The following is a 24,229-nucleotide window of genomic DNA, read 5'->3' as shown; positions in this document are numbered from 1 at the left end:
TTATGTTTTTGTTTAGGAGATTATAAATAATAATTCATTGTTTTAATTTAATACAATTATGACCGTTTATAAGAGAGGTGTGTTCGTTGGTTTACGAGACAATTGTGATGTTTTTTTAATTTTTTTATATAGTCATGTGAAAGTGTTCAGTCATGTAGTCTTATTATTATAGTCAACAAGTCAAGCGTTTAGGAGAGGAATTAATTGTTTTAATTTAATACAATGACTTAATTAATCTAGACGTTTGTTTGTGTGTTGAGACAGACAGGCAGGCAGGCAGGCAGGCAGACAGGCAGACAGACAGACAGACAGACAGACAGACAGACAGGCAGGCAGGCAGGCAGGCAGACAGTCATATTTTTGATTGATTGAAGTATTTATTAACAGTTTGCAGAATTACAGTACATTTCAAGTACAACTCAATACAAAAAACGGTCAACTGTGAGTGGACGACCCAATATTTAAAGTATTACACTTGTTTACAAGAGGGTCCACCATTTTCAATTCATCATAAAGACAAACAGGATGGGGTCTGACACCAGGACTGTGTTGGTGACTGGAGGCTGTGGCTTCATGTGAGTTAATTCACTTCATCAATAACATAAATAATATCAATAACTGTCACAGTTACACATTAGGCTCTGGGTTCTCTGTTATTTTAAATGCTCGATGCTACTGTAAATATTATGAAGGGTTTATAATTATTTTAATAATGCTAGCTCATCATGACTACTGTACTTAATATAAGGTACAGTAGGCCTATAGTTTTATGCTATGATTATTTTTGAGGGTGGTTTGTTTAAAAAAAAAAACGCCATTGACAATAAAGAGAAGTTGCAGAAGCAAAGATTTGAGTTAAAAACTAAAAGATTTGAGGCACATTTTCACGATTTTTCAAAAATAGCAGATCTACAAGTTCATAGCGTGGCACTCGGTGCCGCGCTGAGCTTGTAGATCTGCTATTTTTCAATAGCTAAAGCATAACATAATGCTTAAAACACCAAAAGGGGTTCCCACCCAGAATGGCTTAATACGTATGATAACCTCTCCATTGGCAGTATCGACATGAGTTTTTCATACCATAATCTTATGTCAGGGGGATCCTCATCTCACTCACTCTTTTTTGTGAAATTATAAGCCGTGCGGATCCTAATCAGAGTCAAGAAACCGGTTTAAATGCGATGCACATGTGTGTTAGCCTGGCTAATAAGCCAGACCGAATTGCCTGCGACAGTGTTGTGTGATATTACTCTGGCTTATTAGCCAGGCTACATGTGAGTGGCTTTGTTGCGGTCCCAAGGTGCATTATGTCACATGTAGTCAATGGTCTACAGGGTGTTCTAATGTAAATATAACGTCCTGTGTGTGAACAGTGGCTCCACCTGGTCTAATATTAACGATATTAATATTATAATAATATTTATATTTTCAGTGGCTCCCACCTGGTCTAATATTAACGATATTAACCCCTTTTGGTGTTTCACGCATTATGTTGTACTTTTGAAAAATAGCAAATCTACAAGCGACCGAGTGCCGCGCTGCGAGCTTGTAGGTCTGCTATTATTGAAAAATCTTGAAAATGTCGCGCAGATCTTTGAATGTATATTCTTTCACAGCGAACATTTTTAACTCAAGTCTTTGCTTCTGGGGGGGGGGGTCCCTGGAACAAGATATTTTCAGATGGGGGTCCGGTGGCCAATTACATATCATTTTTGGGGTCCTTGAGATGAAAATATTGAGCACCACTAGAAACATAGGTATTTAAGGAAAGACAGAGAAGAGAAAGGTCCGCCTACTTCCACCTCAGAAACATCAACCGCCTCTGTCCCTCACTCACTCCCCACAGTGCCGCAATCCTGGTTCACTCTCTCGTCACCTCCCACTTGGACTACTGTAATTCCCTTCTTTTTGGTCTCCCCCACAAACTTCTCCATAAACTCCAACTGGTCCAGAACGCCGCTCATCACCAGAACCCCTGTCATCAGTCACATCACCCCTGTTTTACACCAACTCCACTGGCTTCCCATCAAATTCCGTATTGACTATAAGATCCTTCTCCATACTTTCAAGGCCATTCATAACCTCACCCCCCCTTATCTGTCTGACCTTGTCCACGTCAACATTCCCACCCGGTCTCTTAGGTCTGCCTCCTCCATCAAACTGAAAGTCCTCCCAGCCCGTCTGTCCACCATGGGGTCAAGAGCTTTCAGCCGCTCTGCCCCCCACCTCTGGAACTCCCTCCCCCCTGATGCTCTGCCCCTCACCTGTGGAACTCCCTCCCCCCTGATGCTCTGCCCCTCACCTCTGGAACTCCCTCCCCCCTGATGCTCTGCCCCTCAACTCTGGAACTCCCTCCCCCCTGATGCTCTGCCCCTCACCTCTGGAACTCCCTCCCCCCTGATGCTCTGCCCCTCACCTCTGGAACTCCCTCCCCCCTGATATAAGAAACATGGACTCAATCACCTCATTTCAAACCCACCTCAAAACCCACCTGTTTAGGCAGGCCTATGATTGATCTGTGTTTTCTGCTGCAAGCTATACTTTGTCTGCTTTTGCTTTTAACTGTTTTGTGTCAACTGTTTTTAACTTGTTGTACGGCGACCTTGAGTGCCCTGAAAGGCGCCTTATAAATAAAATGTATTATTATTATTATTATTATTAAAGAGAAGACTTAGGCCTAAATGGGTTAATATAATAATAATATGTATATTTCCAGTGGCTCCCACCTGGTCTGCTCGCTGGTCCACAGACATCCTGACTGGAGGATCATTAACCTGGATAATGTGAGTCCATACACACCACTGTACTGGTACTGGTACTGTACTAGTACTGGTACTGGTACTGTACTGTACTGTACAAGTCGATCCATCTCACTGTATTTTGTGTACGTACTCCATCCATCCATACATACATCCATCTTCAACCGCTTATCCATAGTCGGGTCGCGGGGGCAACAGCTCCAACCAGAGAGCTCCAGACATCCTGTAATAAACAAACATATTAAACATATAAATGATACATGTTATGGGGTGTAATAAACATATTAAACATATAAATGATACACATTATGGGGTGTAATAAACAAACATATAAATGATACATGTTATGGGGTGTAATAAACATGTGTAATAATAATGATACATGTTATGGGGTGTAATAAACATGTGTAATAATAATGATACATGTTATGGGGTGTAATAAACATATTAAACATATAAATGATACATGTTATGGGGTGTAATAAACATATTAAACATATAAATGATACATGTTATGGGGTGTAATAAACATGTGTAATAATAATGGAACATTGTGTTGTTTGTCTTCCAGTTGGACTACTGCTGCAGTCCCAGGAGTCTGGAGAGTGTTGAAGACCACCACAACTACAGCCTGATCAGGGTGTGTGTGTGTGTGTGTGTTCCTGTACAGGGTGATGTGTGTAACCCGCGGCTGGTGTCTCATATCGTGTGCGTGCGTGCGCGTGTGTGGCTGTGTGCGTGTGTTCGCGTGCGCGCGTGTGTGTCTGTACAGGGTGATGTGTGTAACCCGCGGCTGGTGTCTCATATCGTGTGCGTGTGTGTGTGTGTGTGTGTGTGTGTGTGCGTGTGCGTTCCTGTACAGGGTGATGTGTGTAACCCGCGGCTGGTGTCTCATATCGTGTGCGTGTGTGCGTGCGTGCGTGCGTGCGTGTGTGCGTGTGCGTTCCTGTACAGGGAGACGTGTGTAACCCGCGGCTGGTGTCTCATATCGTGTGCGTGTGCGTGTGTGCGTGTGCGTTCCTGTACAGGGAGACGTGTGTAACCCGCGGCTGGTGTCTCATATCGTGTGCGTGTGCGTGCGTGCGTGTGTGCGTGTGCGTTCCTGTACAGGGAGACGTGTGTAACCCGCGGCTGGTGTCTCATATCGTGTGCGTGTGCGTGCGTGCGTGTGTGCGTGTGCGTTCCTGTACAGGGAGACGTGTGTAACCCGCGGCTGGTGTCTCATATCGTGTGCGTGCGTGTGTGTGTGTGCGTGTGCGTTCCTGTACAGGGAGACGTGTGTAACCTGCGGCTGGTGTCTCATATCTTCGACACAGAGGACATCGACGTGGTCTTTCACCTGGCCGCCAAAACACACGTTGGTGAGAACAGCTTTTCACTATCTGGAAAGAGGTTTTAACAACAAATAAAATAATAATATATATATATTTTTTAAGACAAATCTTCTCTCCTTGGGGTCCCTGGCACAGGGTGGGGGAGGGGGGGAGTCCTTCACACAAACAAGTTTGAGAACTAGTGATTTTGAAGGTATTTTGTAGAATGTGACTTTTCGGACCGTTTGTAGGATTTGATCATTGATAACCTTATCAATCGATTTTTTGAGAATCATAATTTCACTCAATGTCGAACACAATGTACACAATGGACTCCATTTTCATATAACAAGTGATGAATAATATTACCAAAAACACAAATGAAAAGGCCTTGATGTGCCATAGTGTCTACTCTATTCCACTGTGCTACACGTTCGTTTTTTCTTTTTTTTGGGGTGGGGGGGCGATCTACAAGCTCACAACACATCACGGCATGTTTTGAACTTGTAGATCAGCGATTCTCTTTTATTTTTAGCCTATGACTGGAGCGGTGCCCGTGGGGCACTGGCCTACTTGGAACGATACATGTTGGAGTGATCTGTGTCCCTTTTATGCCCAAATATGGAGTCCATGCAGACGTCAGAATGATGTCAGAACAGTTCTTTGTCAGGAATGCCCAAATATGGAGTATGGCCCTGCAGGCAGGCTCTGGGCCCGGGCAGAGGCCTTTTGTGGCGGTTCTGGACAACCCGTGGGTCCGTCCGAAGTCGGCAGGGGGGGAACGGTTCTGGAGTTGCGTGGATTACAGACAGAGAGAGACATGGTGCATTTATAATGCATTCAATCCTACGAGCTTGTAGATCTGCTATTTTTCAATAGCTAAATTATAACATTGTTTAAAACACCAAAAGGGGTTCCCGCCCAGAATGGGCAGTGGAAGTTATCCACTGTTTAATTGAAGAATTTACATAACGGCGATGAATCCATTTACGATTCACTTTTTTAACATCCCTAACTATTATCTTCCTGAATGAACAATCTTTGACCTAATCCACGCCCCTCCTCCTCCTCCTCCTCCCTGTCCAATCAGAGGAGTCCTTCGTGTCGCCGGGCAGTTTCCAGCGGGTCAACGTGGAGGGGACCAGGGTGGTCCTGAGGGCGGCCCGGCGGGCGCCACGCCCCCCCAAACGCTTCATCTACGTCAGCACGGACGAGGTGTACGGAGACAGCCTGGACCAGGTGCACGCACGCACGCACACTAGGGCATTCACTTCTAGTCATTTTTGAGTGGTTGACTAGTTGAATAGTCGACTAGTTGCTCAATGCCCTCTCACACACACACACACACACACACACACACACACACACACACACACACACACACACACACACACACACACACACACACACACACACACACACACACACACACACACACACACACACACACACACACACAGACATTTGAGCTAAAAAACAGTACAGGACTGGTTTCCATTATGGTCCATGTACAGAGGCTATATGGAAGTAATGCGGGAAGTTAGCGCCATTAGCCGTTAGCAGCCATTGGACTGAAGTCCCATGAAGTGAACAGAGTTTTGGTAACTCTGTCTAATGGCTCTGACCATACATACCCATGATGTCACCATGATGTCACCGCTCTGCATTCTCCTAATTAGCATCAGTTACTCCCCTGCTTGGCGTGTATGACATCAGCACTCCATATATGGATACGACAGACTCACAGTGACATCACGGAGGACGACATCATCACATTGGGCCAACCACATAAAAGTCAGAGTAATCTGCAGATAGGCTCCCCACATGCAACTAGCTCCTCCCAGAGTTTCCGACCGTCAGCCCCGAATCAACTCTTCGACGAGAATTTCCACTTTCTTCTTCCAGAGACTCCATCGTCAGACCTTCAACCAACTCCAGACCAGACCTGTCACCAGGAGACTGAGATCTCTGGACCTTCCGTCCTTCACAGACCATCAGATACTACAGACACCTGGACCTTCCGTCCTTCACAGGCCATCAGATACGACAGACACCTGGACCTTCCGTCCTTCACAGGCCACCAGATACTACAGACACCTGGACCTTCCGTCCTTCACAGGCCATCAGATACTACAGACACCTGGACCTTCCGTCCTTCACAGACCATCAGATACTACAGACACCTGGACCTTCCGTCCTTCACAGGCCACCAGATACTACAGACACCTGGACCTTCCGTCCTTCACAGGCCACCAGATACGACAGACACCTGGACCTTCTGTCCTTCACAGGCCACCAGATACTACAGACACCTGGACCTTCCGTCCTTCACAGGCCATCAGATACGACAGACACCTGGACCTTCTGTCCTTCACAGGCCACCAGATACTACAGACACCTGGACCTTCCGTCCTTCACAGGCCATCAGATACGACAGACACCTGGACCTTCCGTCCTTCACAGGCCACCAGATACTACAGACACCTGGACCTTCCGTCCTTCACAGGCCACCAGATACTACAGACACCTGGACCTTCCGTCCTTCACAGGCCATCAGATACGACAGACACCTGGACCTTCCGTCCTTCACAGGCCACCAGATACTACAGACACCTGGACCTTCCGTCCTTCACAGGCCATCAGATACGACAGACACCTGGACCTTCTGTCCTTCACAGGCCACCAGATACGACAGACACCTGGACCTTCTGTCTGTCACAGGCCATCAGATACGACAGACACCTGGACCTTCCGTCTGTCACAGGCCATCAGATACGACAGACACCTGGACCTTCTGTCTGTCACAGGCCACCAGATACTACAGACACCTGGACCTTCCCGAGGGTTTTTATTCGTCGTCAGTGTGTGGAAATGGGTGCGTCCGCCAGCGGTCTCCGTCCTGAAGACCACCTGCAGTGTTCCGTCTGTATGGACTTGTTCTCTGAACCGGTCACCACTCCGTGTGGACACAACTACTGCAACGCCTGCATCACACGTTGCTGGGACGCTGGTGCTGTGTGCAGGTGTCCGCTGTGCAACAAAACCTTCCACACAAGACCAGAGTTATCTGTCAATACTTTGGTTTCGGAGATGGTTCAACAGTTCAGGAATCACAAGGTGAAAGAAGAATATGAAGCAAAGACAGAGGCAGAAATCCAGACGATGATCCAGGAGAGACGAGTGAAGATTCAGGAGTTCAGACGCTCAGTAGAGCTCAGCAGGAGAGATGCAGACACAGTGATAACAGCCAGTGTGCAGGTCTTCGCTGCTCTGATCAGCTGTATTGAGAGAAGCCAGGCTGAGCTCATTGGTGTGATTGAAGAGAAGCAGAAGACAACAGAGAAACAGGCTGACGGATTCATCAAAGATCTGAAAAAGGAAATCACTCAGTTGGAGAAGAGAAGCTCTGAGCTGAAACAGCCCTCCCACTCTGAAGACCACCTCATCCAGAACGTCACATCCATCAACACCCCTCCACCCACCAAGGACTGGACAAAGGTCAGTGTCCATCAGTCTTTATATGTGGAGACTGTGAGGACAGCTGTGTCTCAGCTGGAGAAGACACTCAGTCAGGAGATGAAGAAGATGTGTGATGTTGAGATGAAGTGGATTCAGCAATGTGCTGTGAATGTGACCCTGGACCCTGATACAGCACATCCCAACCTCATCCTGTCTGACGATGGGAAACAAGTGCATTGTGGAAACATAAAGAAGAATCTCCCAAACAACAAAAAGAGATTCTCTCCATGTGCCTGTGTCTTAGGAAAACAAGGCTTCTGCTCAGGAAGGTTTTACTATGAGGTTCAGGTTGGAGGGAAGACTGACTGGGATCTAGGAGTGGCCAGAGAGTCCATCAACAGGAAGGGAGTCATCCTACCGACCCCCAACAATGGTTATTGGACTATAGGGTTGAGGAATGGAAATGACTACAGTTCTGCTGTAGTCATTTCATTTCCAGTCCGCCTCCCTGTAAGAGAGGAGCTCAAGACAGTGGGAGTGTTTGTGGATTATGAGGAGGGTCTGGTCTCCTTTCATGATGTGGAGACCAGAGTTCACCTCTACTCTTTCACTGGCTGCTCCTTCACTGAGAGACTATATCCATTCTTCAGCCCTCATCATAATAATGGTGGTATAAACTCTGCTCCTATGATCATCTCTCCTGTCAACATGGAGAAGAACAGATTAGCTTAATATGAGGCGTCACCGTAGGGAGATGACGTCAAAAACATGCAAACAAAAAGAGAAAAATAAATAAAAAATATAGCTGCAAGCAGCGATAAGGCGGGACCAAGCTGGACGGCAATAAGCAATAAGAACAATATGCACAAAAAGCCATAGAATCATGGAAGACTGAGCTAACTACTACGAACTAAAGACTGAGCTAACTACTACCAACTAATTACATCATGGAAGACTGAGATAACTACTACCAACTAGACTGAGCTAACTACTACCAACTGGAAGACTGAGCTAACTACTACCAACTAATGGAAGACTGAGCTAACTACTACCAACTAGACTGAGCTAACTACTACCAACTAGACTGAGCTAACTACTACCAACTAGACTGAGCTAACTACTACCAACTAGACTGAGCTAACTACTACCAACTAGACTGAGCTAACTACTACCAACTAGACTGAGCTAACTACTACCAACTAACTGCAACATGGAAGACTGAGCTAACTACTACCAACTAGACTGAGCTAACTACTACCAACTAGACTGAGCTAACTACTACCAACTAGACTGAGCTAACTACTACCAACTAACTGCAACATGGAAGACTGAGATAACTACTACCAACTAGACTGAGCTAACTACTACCAACTAGACTGAGCTAACTACTACCAACTAGACTGAGCTAACTACTACCAACTAGACTGAGCTAACTACTACCAACTAACTGCAACATGGAAGACTGAGCTAACTACTACCAACTAGACTGAGCTAACTACTACCAACTAGACTGAGCTAACTACTACCAACTAGACTGAGCTAACTACTACCAACTAACTGCAACATGGAAGACTGAGCCTAACTACTACCAACTAGACTGAGCTAACTACTACCAACTAGACTGAGCTAACTACTACCAACTAGACTGAGCTAACTACTACCAACTAACTGCAACATGGAAGACTGAGCTGACTACTACCAACTAATACTACTACAACTACTACTAGACTGAGCTAACGACTGAGCTAACTACTACCAACTAACTACCAACTAAGACTGAGCTGACTACTACCAACTAATACAACTACTACTAGACTGAGCTAACTACTGAGCTAACTACTACCAACTAACTACCAACTAAGACTGAGCTGACTACTACCAACTAATACTACTACAACTACTACTAGACTGAGCTAACTACTGAGCTAACTACTACCAACTAACTACCAACTAAGACTGAGCTGACTACTACCAACTAATACTACTACAACTACTACTAGACTGAGCTAACTACTACCAACTAACTACCAACTAAGACTGAGCTGACTACTACCAACTAATTAAAGACTGAGCTAACTACTACCAACTAATTACCAACTAACCATAGAACCATAGAATCATGGAAGACTGAGCTAACTACTACCAACTAATTGTGACAGGGTCAGTTTTGATTTTGGGTTGGAGGGGGGGGGGGGGGGGGTTCTTGAAGACCCATACTCTGAGTTGGCGGTGCCCATATTTTTTTGTCTGTGGGTGTAGACTTGCCTTTGATTGATTTATTGATTGATTGATTGATTGATTGGCTGCAAACCAATTCCCTGCAAGGGACAATAAAGCCACCCTGGAACCTTGACACAGTATCTTGACACAAACAAATGTATGTACGAATCTTCAGAACATCCCACTCCACTGACACATACATGCCTCCCAATGCGCCTCCTCTATTTGAGCGACCACATCAAACACGAGGTGGATGCTGGCAAATACTGCGGCATGGTCATGCTGGACCTCCAAATACTGCGGCATGGTCAAGCTGGACCTCCAAATACTGCGGCATGGTCAAGCTGGACCTCTGAAAGGCTTTTGACACTGTGAACCACGCCATACTGGTTAACAAGCTAAAAGCAATTGGTTTCGATAGCACATCAGTGAGCTGGATGCATTCCTAGCTGAAGGGGAGAGAACAGATGGCGGAGGTGAACGGAACACTACATGTTATGATGAATTGAACATGGTGGACAAGAGTATTGCTTTATGGTGTCATCCACCGTTAATAGTCTTGTATTGAGTTGTACTTGAAATGTACTGTAATTCTCCAAAACTGTTAATACATCAATCAATCAATTGAACCTTGAACCTCGGGGCAAAGCCAGGAGGGGAAAGAAGCGTACCACCTAGTGGACGCACTGTGGCGCCACAGCTTAGCTAGAAATAATAATGAATTGCATTTTTATAGAGCTTTTCCAAGTGCTCAAAGCGCTTTACAATGGTTCATTCATTCACACATTGGGTGTTTGAGTTATCCTCTCTGTGTCCTCCTCCATCTGTCAGGTGTTTGAGTTATCCTCTCTGTGTCCTCCTCCATCTGTCAGGTGTTTGAGTTATCCTCTCTGTGTCCTCCTCCATCTGTCAGGTGTTTGAGTTATCCTCTCTGTGTCCTCCTCCATCTGTCAGGTGTTTGAGTTATCCTCTCTGTGTCCTCCTCCATCTGTCAGGTGTTTGACGAGTTATCCTCTCTGTGTCCTCCTCCATCTATCAGGTGTTTGAGTTATCCTCTCTGTGTCCTCCTCCATCTGTCAGGTGTTTGAGTTATCCTCTCTGTGTCCTCCTCCATCTGTCAGGTGTTGGTTGAGTTATCCTCTCTGTGTCCTCCTCCATCTGTCAGGTGTTTAATGAGTTATCCTCTCTGTGTCCTCCTCCATCTGTCAGGTGTTGGTTGAGTTATCCTCTCTGTGTCCTCCTCCATCTGTCAGGTGTTGGTTGAGTTATCCTCTCTGTGTCCTCCTCCATCTGTCAGGTGTTTGACGAGTTATCCTCTCTGTGTCCTCCTCCATCTGTCAGGTGTTGGTTGAGTTATCCTCTCTGTGTCCTCCTCCATCTGTCAGGTGTTGGTTGAGTTATCCTCTCTGTGTCCTCCTCCATCTGTCAGGTGTTGGTTGAGTTATCCTCTCTGTGTCCTCCTCCATCTGTCAGGTGTTGGTTGAGTTATCCTCTCTGTGTCCTCCTCCATCTGTCAGGTGTTGGTTGAGTTATCCTCTCTGTGTCCTCCTCCATCTGTCAGGTGTTTTGTTGAGTTATCCTCTCTGTGTCCTCCTCCATCTGTCAGGTGTTTGACGAGTTATCCTCTCTGTGTCCTCCTCCATCTGTCAGGTGTTGGTTGAGTTATCCTCTCTGTGTCCTCCTCCATCTGTCAGGTGTTGGTTGAGTTATCCTCTCTGTGTCCTCCTCCATCTGTCAGGTGTTGGTTGAGTTATCCTCTCTGTGTCCTCCTCCATCTGTCAGGTGTTTGACGAGTTATCCTCTCTGTGTCCTCCTCCATCTGTCAGGTGTTTTGTTGAGTTATCCTCTCTGTGTCCTCCTCCATCTGTCAGGTGTTGGTTGAGTTATCCTCTCTGTGTCCTCCTCCATCTGTCAGGTGTTTAATGAGTTATCCTCTCTGTGTCCTCCTCCATCTGTCAGGTGTTTTGTTGAGTTATCCTCTCTGTGTCCTCCTCCATCTGTCAGGTGTTGGTTGAGTTATCCTCTCTGTGTCCTCCTCCATCTGTCAGGTGTTTGACGAGTTATCCTCTCTGTGTCCTCCTCCATCTGTCAGGTGTTTGACGAGTTATCCTCTCTGTGTCCTCCTCCATCTGTCAGGTGTTGGTTGAGTTATCCTCTCTGTGTCCTCCTCCATCTGTCAGGTGTTGGTTGAGTTATCCTCTCTGTGTCCTCCTCCATCTGTCAGGTGTTTGACGAGAGCAGCGTTTTGAGACCGTCCAACCCGTACGCTGTGACCAAGGCCGCTGCCGAGTTCCTGGTGACTTCATACTGGGATAAATACAAGGTGCTTTTATTACTATTATTAGTATTACAGAGCCCGTACGGCCTATGGTCTCCTATTTAACCCGTTTTGGGCAGGAACCCCTTTTGGTGTCAGCATTATGTTATGCTTTAGCTATTGAAAAATAGCAGATCTACAAGCTCGTAGCGCGCCACCGAGTGGCGCGCTACGAGCTTGCAGGTCTGCTATTTTTGAAAAATCGAAGAACGACTGACATAGAAACATAGCTTTTTCAGAAAACTGTCAGGATGTAGAAGACATTTTTAGAATCTGATCTCAGGTCAAAATGTCCTTGAAGGGGGTTCCAGGTGGTCCCCATGCAGGTAAATGATGGAGAGTTGGTAACCAAATGGACCCTTATGGATATTTAACTCTGGACTTCCGGGTCCATTTATGTGAAACATCTGCATTACTTAATTTACAAGAAGTCTACACAATTAGAGAAAGTAATTGTTATTTTTAAAATCAACGTTTGCCAGTTATCTCATGGTACCACGTCAATACAGCATGGAATTGTGACAAAATCTAATCCAGCGACAATGATAAGATATTCTAACTTTTGGGTCTGAGAGGCTAAATGTCATCAAACGGTGGTCCGTGGCTCAAATGGGTCTGAGAGGCTAAATGTCATCAAACGGTGGTCCGTGGCTCAAATGGGTCTGAGAGGCTAAATGTCATCAAACGGTGGTTCCGTGGCTCAAATGGGTCTGAGAGGCTAAATGTCATCAAACGGTGGTTCCGTGGCTCAAATGCCAGAATAAATAATGGGCCTTGATGTAAAAAGGGTTGAAAACCAGTGGGTTGGATCATGGATTATTCAACATTGTACACAGTATTTATAAATCTTGATTTTGAATGCGTGTTTTTCTATCGTTACAGTTTCCCGTCATCATAACAAGGAACAACAACGTGTACGGGCCCAGACAGTACACGGAGAAGGTACTGTACACTTAACCCGCTCTGGGCGGGAACCCGTTTGTGTTTTAAAGCATTATGTTATACTTTAGCTATTGAAAAATAGCAGATCTATAAGCTCATAGCGCGCCACTCGGTGGCGTGCTATGAGCTTGTAGATCTGCTATTTTTGAAAAATCGTGAAAATGTGGCACACATCTTTGAATATAATATTCTTTCAGAAGACTATTTATTTCGACGTCAGGTCTTAACCCATTTATTTGTAGAACCCGATTCTACACATGTCTTCTAGATCAGCGGTTCCCAAACTTTCTCATGTGAAGGACCCCCAAATTGACACTAATCAGCCTGCGGACCCCCGTTTGAACATATATGCCAGGGTCTCCAATAAAAGAAGATTTGTATGTCTCTAGCAGTGATTCTCAACCTGTTTAATTTCAAGGACCCCCCAGTCTATACGGACCCCCCATTTAATGGCATTTCTATCTCTGCGACCCCCAATTTATATTGTAAAATCAATGCTAATTTAACTCTGAGAGTGTACAAATGGAACCAAATGGACCTGTTACAGAGAGAGTACTTGAGTTACAGACCCCATAAGGGTCCATTTGGTTCCAAAGTATAATTTAGCTGGGGACCCCCTGGAACTCCCTCAAGGACCCCTGGGGGTCCCCGGACCCCACCTTGGGAACCCCTGTTCTAACCCATTCTGGGCGGGAACCCCTTTTGGTGTTTTAACTAAGCATTATGTTATACTTTAGCTATTGAAAAATAGCAGATCTACAAGCTCATAGCGCGCCACCGAGTGGCGCGCTACGAGCTTGTAGGTCTGCTATTTTTGAAAAAATGTGAAAATGCGGCACAAATCTTTGAATATATATTCTTTCAGAGGACTTTTATTTTTTATTTTGACGTCAGGCCTAAATGGGTTGAATGACAGTTTTCTGAGCCTCTGTTTCTATGTCAGTGGGTTTCAGCCTATTTCATGTCATCATCACATCATCTCACTGTGTAAGATATTGTGTTAAAACACCAACAGTAATCCACACCACATCTATATCACCTCCGAATTTTGGCCAAAAGTATTAATAGTGAATAGTTGATTTATTAATTATATTGATGGTTGATGTTTGGTCCTTTTCTCTTGTTGTCCAGGTCATTCCAAGGTTTTTGTCCCTCTTACGAGCAGACAAGAAATGGTAAGTGTCCCCTGTCCTGGTGGTGTGTGCTAGGGCATTCACTTCTAGTCATTTTTTAGTGGTGTAAACCACTCCTACAACTGGCTTTGTTAGTGCAGAAAAAATGAGCATGGTTGCTATGTTCACCCTGTTCACCCGGGTGTGATTTCATTACGTCAGACATGATTGCATTACGTCAGACAGGCTATATAAGACCTTACACCACTCAGTTCACACGGGTGTGATTTTTACTAGTTGACTAGTTGCCTAGTTTACTAGTCGACCCCAGACGGAGATCACCGTCAAGTTCAAGTGCACGGTCAGTTGCCCGAGACGGAGATTGATTAACAGGACGGAGATTAATGACATCAAAACCGATCGCATCGCTCCACAGCCTAGGAGCGCTTGTTGCCCAATCCTCGGTGTTGCACAACAGTGACACGTCATCGAAAATGTTCCCTGCCTGTTTAGCGGACGAAAACGGAAATCTTAAAACGTTCATAACTCGCGATCTAAATCATCCCGTCTAATTATGAAAAAAGATCCTGTGTTAGTCGGCGCTCCGCGGTCCAGTCGCTAGTCGCGATAGATTTATTCTTACCTCCCGTTGTCGTCGATCGACTCTAGACTGGTGTGGCTATTGTTAGCTGCTACACAGACATGCACACCAGCTTCCGGTGCGCCGGTAAAAGTGGTCCGTGCGCTACAAATGATGGGCACCCTGGATGAAATGGATGAAATAGTTCCGGGCTTCTAAGGTGTTAACTACCCATTATGTAAAAAAAGAAAAACTTTTTTTTCCTTTTCTTTTAGAAATAAATATTTGTACATTTACAAAAAACATTCAGAAACGGTGTACATTGGTGACTATAAGTTATAACTATAATCTACCTGATCGTGAGGCCTACAAAATCGGGTAAAACAAAATAAAAATATATATTTTTTTAATTCATTTTTCTTATCAACTAGTCAACTAGTACCAACAAGGTTGACTAGTGGATTTACTAATCGACTAGTAAACTAGTCGACTAGTTGCTTAATGCCCTAGTGTGTGCGTGCAGGTGTGTGGGTCTTCACGCGTCCTATTTGACCGACGCGGGCCGTACTCAAATAGACCCGTACTCAAATAGACCCGTACTCAAATAGACCCGTACTCAAATGTACCCAGAACCGAATGGCCCCCATTCTAGTTCCGGGCCCAGGCGGCTGGCCTAGCGGCCCAGTCACCTTGGCTGGTAATCCAGTCTGGCAGTGTGCCGCGGGTTCCACTCCCGATCCCGGCGGCCTTTACTGTATGTCTTCCCCCCCCCCCCCCCATCTCTCTCTCCCCATGTCCTGTCAGCCTACTGTATACCTATCCCTCTATAAAAGATAAAATAAGAGGCGAAAGGCACAAATAAATCTCTCTAAAAAAACCCCCCAAGAATTCTAGTTCCGAACTCGAAAAGTACAACCAGAGCCTAGCGGACCCGGCTATTATTATAAATATTAGTTCCGACCCCCGAGCAGCACTGATAGATGTCGGAAGACATCTAGAACAGTGGTTCTCAAAGTGGGGTCCGGGGTCTGTGGACCCTTATGGGGTCTGTAACTCTGAGAGTGTACAAATGGAACCAAATGGACGCTGACGGGTCCATTTGGTTCCATTTGTACACTCTGAGTTAAATTAACATTCATTTTACAATTATAAATTTGGGTCCCAGAGATAGAAATGCCTAGCGGACCCGGCTATTATTATAAATATTAGTTCCGACCCCCGAGCAGAACTGATAGATGTCGGAAGACATCTAGAACAGTGGTTCTCAAAGTGGGGTCCGGGGTCCCCCAGGGGTCCTTGAGGGCTAAATTATAGTTAGGAACCAAATGGATCCTTATGGGTCTGTAACTCTTTGAGTGTACAAATGGAACCAAATGGACCCTTATGGGGTCTGTAACTCTGAGAGTGTACAAATGGAACCAAATGGACCCTGATGGGTCCATTTGGTTCCATTTGTACACTCCCATAACATAATTTGTTAGACCCATAAGGGTCCATTTGGTTCCAAACTATTAATTAGCTGGGGACCCCCTGGAACTCCCTCAAGGACCCCTGGGAACCACTGCCATACACACAGACTTGTACACTGAATAAATATTCATATAGAGTTAAATTAACACTGAGGGTTTTTTTTATCTTAATTGACAAAGCACTTGTTAACTGTTAAGCTTTAAGTTCTGTTCAGGGAAAAACAGTGTCAATGACTAACTAAAAAAAAAAAAAAAACAGGAGCGGGATGGGAGCGGGAGTCATTTCGAGTGGGAGCGGGATGGGATCAGGAGTGAAAATCCACTCCCGTGTCAGTCTCTAGTGTAAACCACTCCTACAACTGGCTTTGTTAGTGCAGAAAAAATGAGCATGGTTGCTATGTTCTAGCCTGGTTAATAAACCAGACCGAATCAGCCGTTGGCAAAAAAAAGTTGCCTACCAGCGGATTTCGGTCTGGCGAGGCTCAGTAGCACGCCTCTTTCCTACAATCGAGAACAGGTCGGACCAATCGGGACACGGTATGCAATATGGGCGGGCTTTGGTACAGTGACGTTCAATGCTTGAGACTTTTGACTGACAGTAGCTCTGACCAATTAAGTCAAAGAGAAAATGTTTGAACCCGCCCCCCGGGAAATGAAATCCAAGTGGAGCCAGCCCAGACTGATATACCGCGACAGTGTTGTGTGATATTAGTCTGGCTTATTAGCCAGGCTAGCTATGTTCACCCTGTTCACCCGGGTGTGATTTAATTACGTCAGACATGATTTCATTACGTCAGACAGGCTATATAAGACCTTACACCACTCAGTTCACACGGGTGTGATTTTTACTAGTTGACTAGTTGCCTAGTTTACTAGTCGACCCCAGACGGAGATCACCGTCAAGTTCAAGTGCACGGTCAGTTGCCCGAGACGGAGATTGATTAACAGGACGGAGATTAATGATATCAAAACCGGTTGCATCGCTCTACAGCCTAGGAGCGCTTGTTGCCCAATCCTCAGTGTTGCACAACAGTGACACGTCATCGGAAATCTTAAAACGTTCATAACTCGCAATCTAAATCATCCCGTCTAATTATGAAAAAAGATCCTGTGTTAGACGGCGCTCCGCGGTCCAGTCGCTAGTCGCGATAGATTTATTCTTACCTCCCGTTGTTGTCGATCGACTCTAGACTGGTGTGGCTATTGTTAGCTGCTACACAGACATGCACACCAGCTTCCGGTGCGCCGGTAAAAGTGGTCCGTGCGCTACAAATGATGGGCACCCTGGATGAAATGGATGAAATAGTTCCGGGCTTCTAAGGTGTTAACTACCTATTATGTAAAAAAAAAAAGAAAGAAAAACATTTTTTTTCTTTTCTTTTAGAAATAAATATTTGTACATTTACAAAAAACATTCAGAAACGGTGTACATTGGTGACTATAAGTTATAACTATAATCTACCTGATCGTGAGGCCTACAAAATCGGGTAAAACAAAATAAAAATGTTATTCATTTTTCTTATCAACTAGTCAACTAGTACCAACAAGGTCGACTAGTGGATTTACTAGTCGACTAGTAAACTAGTCGACTAGTTGCTTAATGCCCTAGTGTGTGCGTGCGGGTGTGTGGGTCTTCACGCGTCCTATTTGACCGACGCGGGCCGTACTCAAATAGACCCGTACTCAAATAGACCCGTACTCAAATGTACCCAGAACCGAATGGCCCCCATTCTAGTTCCGGGCCCAGGCGGCTGGCCTAGCGGCCCAGTCACCTTGGCTGGTAATCCAGTCTGGCAGTGTGCTGCGGGTTCCACTCCCGATCCCGGTGGCCTTTACTGTATGTCTTCCCCCCCCCCATCTCTCTCTCCCCATGTCCTGTCAGCCTACTGTATACCTATCCCTCTATAAAAGATAAAATAAGAGGCGAAAGGCACAAATAAATCTCTCTAAAAAAAAAAACAAGAATTCTAATTCCGAACTCGAAAAGTACAACCAGAGCCTAGCGGACCCGGCTATTATTATAAATATTAGTTCCGACCCCCGAGCAGCACTGATAGATGTCGGAAGACATCTAGAACAGTGGTTCTCAAAGTGGGGTCCGGGGTCTGTGGACCCTTATGGGGTCTGTAACTCTGAGAGTGTACAAATGGAACCAAATGGACGCTGACGGGTCCATTTGGTTCCATTTGTACACTCTGAGTTAAATTAACATTCATTTTACAATTATAAATTTGGGTCCCAGAGATAGAAATGCCTAGCGGACCCGGCTATTATTATAAATATTAGTTTCTGACCCCCGAGCAGAACTGATAGATGTCGGAAGACATCTAGAACAGTGGTTCTCAAAGTGGGGTCCGGGGTCCCCCAGGGGTCCTTGAGGGCTAAATTATAGTTAGGAACCAAATGGACCCTTATGGGGTCTGTAACTCTGAGAGTGTACAAATGGAACCAAATGGACCGTTATGGGGTCTGTAACTCTGAGAGTGTACAAATGGAACCAAATGGACCCTTATGGGGTCTGTAACTCTGAGAGTGTACAAATGGAACCAAATGGACCGTTATGGGGTCTGTAACTCTGAGAGTGTACAAATGGAACCAAATGGACCCTTATGGGGTCTGTAACTCTGAGAGTGTACAAATGGAACCAAATGGACCCTTATGGGGTCTGTAACTCAGAGAGTGTACAAATGGAACCAAATGGACCCGACGGGTCCATTTGGTTCCATTTGTACACTCTGAGTTAAATTAACATTCATTTTACAATTATACATTTGGGTCCCAGAGATAGAAATGCCATTAAATGGGGGGTCCGTAGACTAATGCATGTCAAACTGGGGGTCCTTGAAATTTAACAGGTTGAGAATCTCTGCTAGAGCCGTAAAATTCTTCTCTTATGGGGGTCCCTGGCATGTGTGTGTGCATGTGTGTGTGTGTGTTTCTAACCTGTTCTGGGTCCATTAAACACGTGACTCCGCCTCTTCGGGGTCACATGACAGCACCATCCACGGGACCGTCCCCAAGTCGCGCCACTTCCTGTTCGTGGACGACGTGATCGAGGCGTTCCTATTGGTCCTGGAGAAGGGTGTGGCCGGAGAGGTCTACAACATCGGAAACGACTTTGAGATTCCCATCATGCAGCTGGCCAGGGAGCTGGTCAGGATGGTGGGTTCAGTGGGGGTGTGTGTGTGTGTGTGTGTGTATGTGTGTGCGCGCATGCGGTAAATGGTGCATTTATATAGTGCCTTTATCCAAGGTGCATTACATTCACCCATTCACACACACACACACACACCTTTACATAGACTGTGCATTACATTCACCCATTCACACACACATTCACACACCTTTACATAGATTGTGCATTACATTCACCCATTCACACACACATTCACACACCTTTACATAGATCGTGCATTACATTCACCCATTCACACACACATTCACACACCTTTACATAGATTGTGCATTACATTCACCCATTCACACACACATTCACACACCTTTACATAGATGGTGCATTACATTCACCCATTCACACACACATTCACACACCTTTACATAGATGGTGCATTACATTCACCCACATCAGGAGCAATCAGGGGTTCAGAGTCTTGCTCAAGGACACCAACTCTGGGGGAGCCCACAGGGATCGAACTGGCAACCTTGCGGTTACCATCCAGCCACTCTGCCCCTGAGCCACTGTGTGTGTGTGTGTGTGTGTGTGTGTTTTGCAGGTCAAGAACATTCCAGAATCACAACTGGACGACTGGCTGGAGTTTGTGCCTGACAGGTGAGTGGCTCCGCCCACCGACAGGTGAGTGGCTCCGCCCACCGACAGGTGAGTGGCTCCGCCCACCGACAGGTGAGTGGCTCCGCCCACCGACAGGTGAGTGGCTCCGCCCACCGACAGGTGAGTGGCTCCGCCCACCGACAGGTGAGTCATAAAATCGCCATTCAATGTAAAAAAAGAAAAATACAAAGCAGCAAATAAAAAAACATTAACTCATCTTTTACTTTCTCTAATAACTTAACCTAAAACATGAACCAAAAAACTAAAGTTGTCCTTTAAGGTGAATGACTGTCTCCCCCTGCAGGCCACAGGTGGACCTGCGCTACCCAATCAGCTCACAGAAGCTGCAGCGGCTGGGATGGAGAGCCCATGTGACCTGGGAGGAGGGGATCAGACAGACAGGTAGCCGTCTGTCTGTCTGGGAGGAGGGGCTGTCTGTCTGGGAGGAGGGAATCAGACAGACAGGTAGCTGTCTGTCTGTCTGGGAGGAGGGGCTGTCTGTCTGTCTGTCTGTCTGTCTGGGAGGAGGGGATCAGACAGACAGGTAGCTGTCTGTCTGTCTGGGAGGAGGGGCTGTCTGTCTGGGAGGAGGGTCTGAGGGTCTGTCTGTCTGTCTGTCTGGGAGGAGGCGATCAGACAGACAGGTAGCTGTCTGTCTGTCTGGGAGGAGGGGCTGTCTGTCTGTCTGTGAGGAGGGGCTGTCTGTCTGTCTGTCTGGGAGGAGGGGATCATACAGACAGGTAGCTGTCTGTCTGTCTTTCTGTCTGGGAGGAGGGGATCAGACAGACAGGTAGCTGTCTGTCTGTCTGGGAGGAGGGGATCAGACAGACAGGCAGGTGTCTGTCTGTCCGTATGTGACAAAAGGATCAGACAGACAGGTAGCTGTCTGTCTGTCTGGGAGGAGGGGATCAGACAGACAGGTAGGTAGGTGTCTGTCTGTCTGTGACGAAGGCTTCAGACAGTTCATAATTCATAATTTACATTTAGTACCAAAGCATGAATACCTAAATGTACTTTTAGAGCCAAAAGTAGAAAGTACTCATTATGCAGAATATGTACAGATCTATTTGATCTACAAGCTCACCGAATATGTACAGATCTATTTGATCTACAAGCTCACAGAATATGTACAGATCTATTTGATCTACAAGCTCACAGAATATGTACAGATCTATTTGATCTACAAGCTCACAATATGTACAGATCTATTTGATCTACAAGCTCACAATATGTACAGATCTATTTGATCTACAAGCTCACAATGAGAATATGTACAGATCTATTTGATCTACAAGCTCACAATATGTACAGATCTATTTGATCTACAAGCTCACAATATGTACAGATCTATTTGATCTACAAGCTCACAATGAGAATATGTACAGATCTATTTGATCTACAAGCTCACAATATGTACAGATCTATTTGATCTACAAGCTCACAATATGTACAGATCTATTTGATCTACAAGCTCACAATATGTACAGATCTATTTGATCTACAAGCTCACAATATGTACAGATCTATTTGATCTACAAGCTCACAATGAGAATATGTACAGATCTATTTGATCTACAAGCTCACAATGCATCAATATGTACAGATCTATTTGATCTACAAGCTCACAATATGTACAGATCTATTTGATCTACAAGCTCACAATATGTACAGATCTATTTGATCTACAAGCTCACAATATGTACAGATCTATTTGATCTACAAGCTCACAATGCATCCTGAAGCTATTATAGTGTTATCCTCAGTGTTGGGCAATATTACTTAGGAGAGTAATATGTTTACTTTACTCATTACGCCTTAGAAAAAGTAATATTACTTTACTTATTACTTGGAATCAAGAGTAATATAATTACATATTACTTTATATTATGTATGCAACAGCCTTCTATTAATTAACCCATTCAGGCCTGACCTCAAAATTAAAAAAAATCTTCTAAATCCTCCAGTTTTCTGAAATAAATATTTTCACGATTTTTAAAAAATAGACCTACCTAAAAATAGACCTACAAGCTCGTAGCGCGCCACCGAGTGGCGCGCTAAGAGGTTGTAGATCTGATATTTTTCAATAGCTAAATTATAACATAATGTTTAAAAACACCAAAAGGGGTTCCCGCCCAGAACGGGCTAACTGAACTGAACGAATGAACAGAAACAAATGACGCTCATTTGTAAGTGAAAAGTAAGGAGTAACGAAGCGTGTTTTGGCGTTGGAGTGAATAGTTACTATATTACTATTTCTGCAGAGTAATTCGTTATACTACTAGTTACTGAAAAAAAGTAATATTACAGTAATATGTACACTAATATGTTATCCTACTCATGTTTTAGTCACTAAAAGAAGTCCTGAATCAAAGCTTCAAGCTCTTCTAATTCCTGTCTGTCTGTCTGTCTGTGTGTGTGCGTGCGTGACTGTGTGTGTCTGTGTGTGTGACTGTGTCTGTGACTGTGTATGCGTGCGTGTGTGCGTGCGTGTCGTTCAGTCAAATGGTATGAAGACAACCCAGGCTATTGGCTAGAAGCGGGCCAGAACCAAGGACCAATCAGCAGCACGCTGGACCAGTGACATCACATCTCCACGGACCTCAACGCCAGCGCGCGTCTAGAAACGCCTCCATGATGCCGTCAGAGCATGTTAGCATCGCTGGACTTCTGGGAAAAGACGTTTTAACAAATCCGTTTACATTCTCCGTGTATGAAACCAGTGTTGTGATTGGTGGGAAAATATCGTTATCCGCAGGAAATACGGATGTTCCGATCCGACACTTCCGGCTATGAACTCTGCCTTAAAAACCCATTCTGGGCGGGAACCCCTTTTGGTGTTTTAACTAAGCATTATGTTATACTTTAGCCATTGAAAAATAGCAGATCTACAAGCTCGTAGCGCGCCACCGAGTGGCGCGCTACGAGCTTGTAGGTCTGATATTTTTGAAAAATCGTAAAAATGCGGCACAAACCTTTGAATATATATTCTTTCAGAGCGAACGTTTTTTTTATTTCGACGTCAGGCCTCAATGCCTTACGTTGGGACCATCTGCAATTATGTTTCCATGATAGACAGAAGTATGCAATGTGGCGCTCTGTAATAATAATGCCTAGAGGTGCACGGTTATGACATTATGACCGATCTCCGACTATTTGCAGGGTCATATCTGCCGATACAGATTCTGACCGATTCCGATATTATACAGAGGACCACGATAGAAACAAGCCTATAGGCCCCTATAGGGGCTGATTGGCCCAAAGCCTGTTGACCCATTCTGGATGGGAACCCGTTTTGGTGTTTTAACTAACTAAGCATTATGTTATAATTTAGCTATTGAAAAATAGCAGATCTACGAGCTTGTAGGTCTGCTATTTTTTTTAAATCGTAAAAATGCGGCACAAATCTTTGAATATATATTCTTTCAGAGCGAACGAACGAAGTATTACATCAATAAATAGCCTATATACTATTTTCCAAGGGTCCAGTTTTCACAACTGAAGTACACAAATTAAATGTAGAATTATTTTTATTTTTTGCTGGTGAAAACCGATTAAATTATTTTTTTATTTTTTTAAATATTATTTTACTGATTAATCGTGCATGCCTATTTAATGTCTAATAAATGGTTATGTAGTGTAATATACCTTTTTATGGATCCTGGTGGATCTCTATGGTCACACGGAGGTGGCTTGGGTGTAGGATTGATTTATTTTGTGAATCTGAGAACTATATACCGAGTGACATCAGTTCTGTTTTGTTGTAAGTAGAATTAGACGCATTTATGAGCTTTCAGCTTCAGCCTAATTCCTGAAAATGATCAAATAAAGTGAACCTGCAACAGCTTCGGTCTCCACTAGGTGGCGACAGAGCAGCGTCTGCCCAGACAGAGCCACAGAGACGTGGGTGTCCAGTCTTAAAGGGCCACTTCACCCGTTTTGCTTAATTATTTTAATGATGTTTGGGAGACAAGAAACACTTTCCTGGGGTTTTTATGTGGGTAATATGTGTTTATAGATATTTTAGTATTTCCAAGTGTCCATGATGTCATGGACACTGGGCTCACTTAAAAACACATTATTACCCACATTAAAACCCAAGGTTTGTCTCCCAAACTTCATGGACGGGAACCCATTTGTGTTTTAACTAAGCATTATGTTATACTTTAGCTATTGAAAAATAGCAGATCTACAAGCGCATACGAGCTTGTAGGTCTGATATTTTTGAAAAATCGTGAAAATGCGGCACAAATCTTTGAATAATATAATAT

General features: G+C 44.8%; 1 protein-coding gene across 2 annotated transcripts; it reads left to right on the top strand.

Moving 5' to 3' along the window:
* The first annotated feature begins 465 nt into the window (after positions 1-465).
* Positions 466-22,735, top strand: tgds (TDP-glucose 4,6-dehydratase). Of its 2 annotated transcripts, XM_079495047.1 has the most exons (12): positions 466-575; positions 2,717-2,783; positions 3,331-3,399; positions 4,030-4,120; positions 5,163-5,311; positions 11,976-12,074; positions 12,951-13,010; positions 14,142-14,185; positions 19,168-19,333; positions 19,906-19,961; positions 20,266-20,363; positions 22,460-22,735. In XM_079495047.1, the coding sequence occupies exons 1-12, from the start codon at positions 526-528 to the stop codon at positions 22,540-22,542; spliced, it is 1,032 nt and encodes a 343-aa protein (XP_079351173.1). In that variant the 5' UTR covers positions 466-525; the 3' UTR covers positions 22,543-22,735. The 2 variants fall into 2 exon arrangements, with proteins under 2 accessions (XP_079351173.1, XP_079351174.1); XM_079495048.1 differs by lacking the exon at positions 11,976-12,074.
* The last annotated feature ends 1,494 nt before the right edge of the window (positions 22,736-24,229 follow it).

Source organism: Electrona antarctica (genome assembly GCF_951216825.1).
Source record: "Electrona antarctica genome assembly, chromosome: 24".
NCBI classification, from domain to species: domain Eukaryota; kingdom Metazoa; phylum Chordata; class Actinopteri; order Myctophiformes; family Myctophidae; genus Electrona; species Electrona antarctica.
Note: the sequence above shows the minus strand (reverse complement) of the source record. Positions and strands in the feature narration are given on the sequence as shown.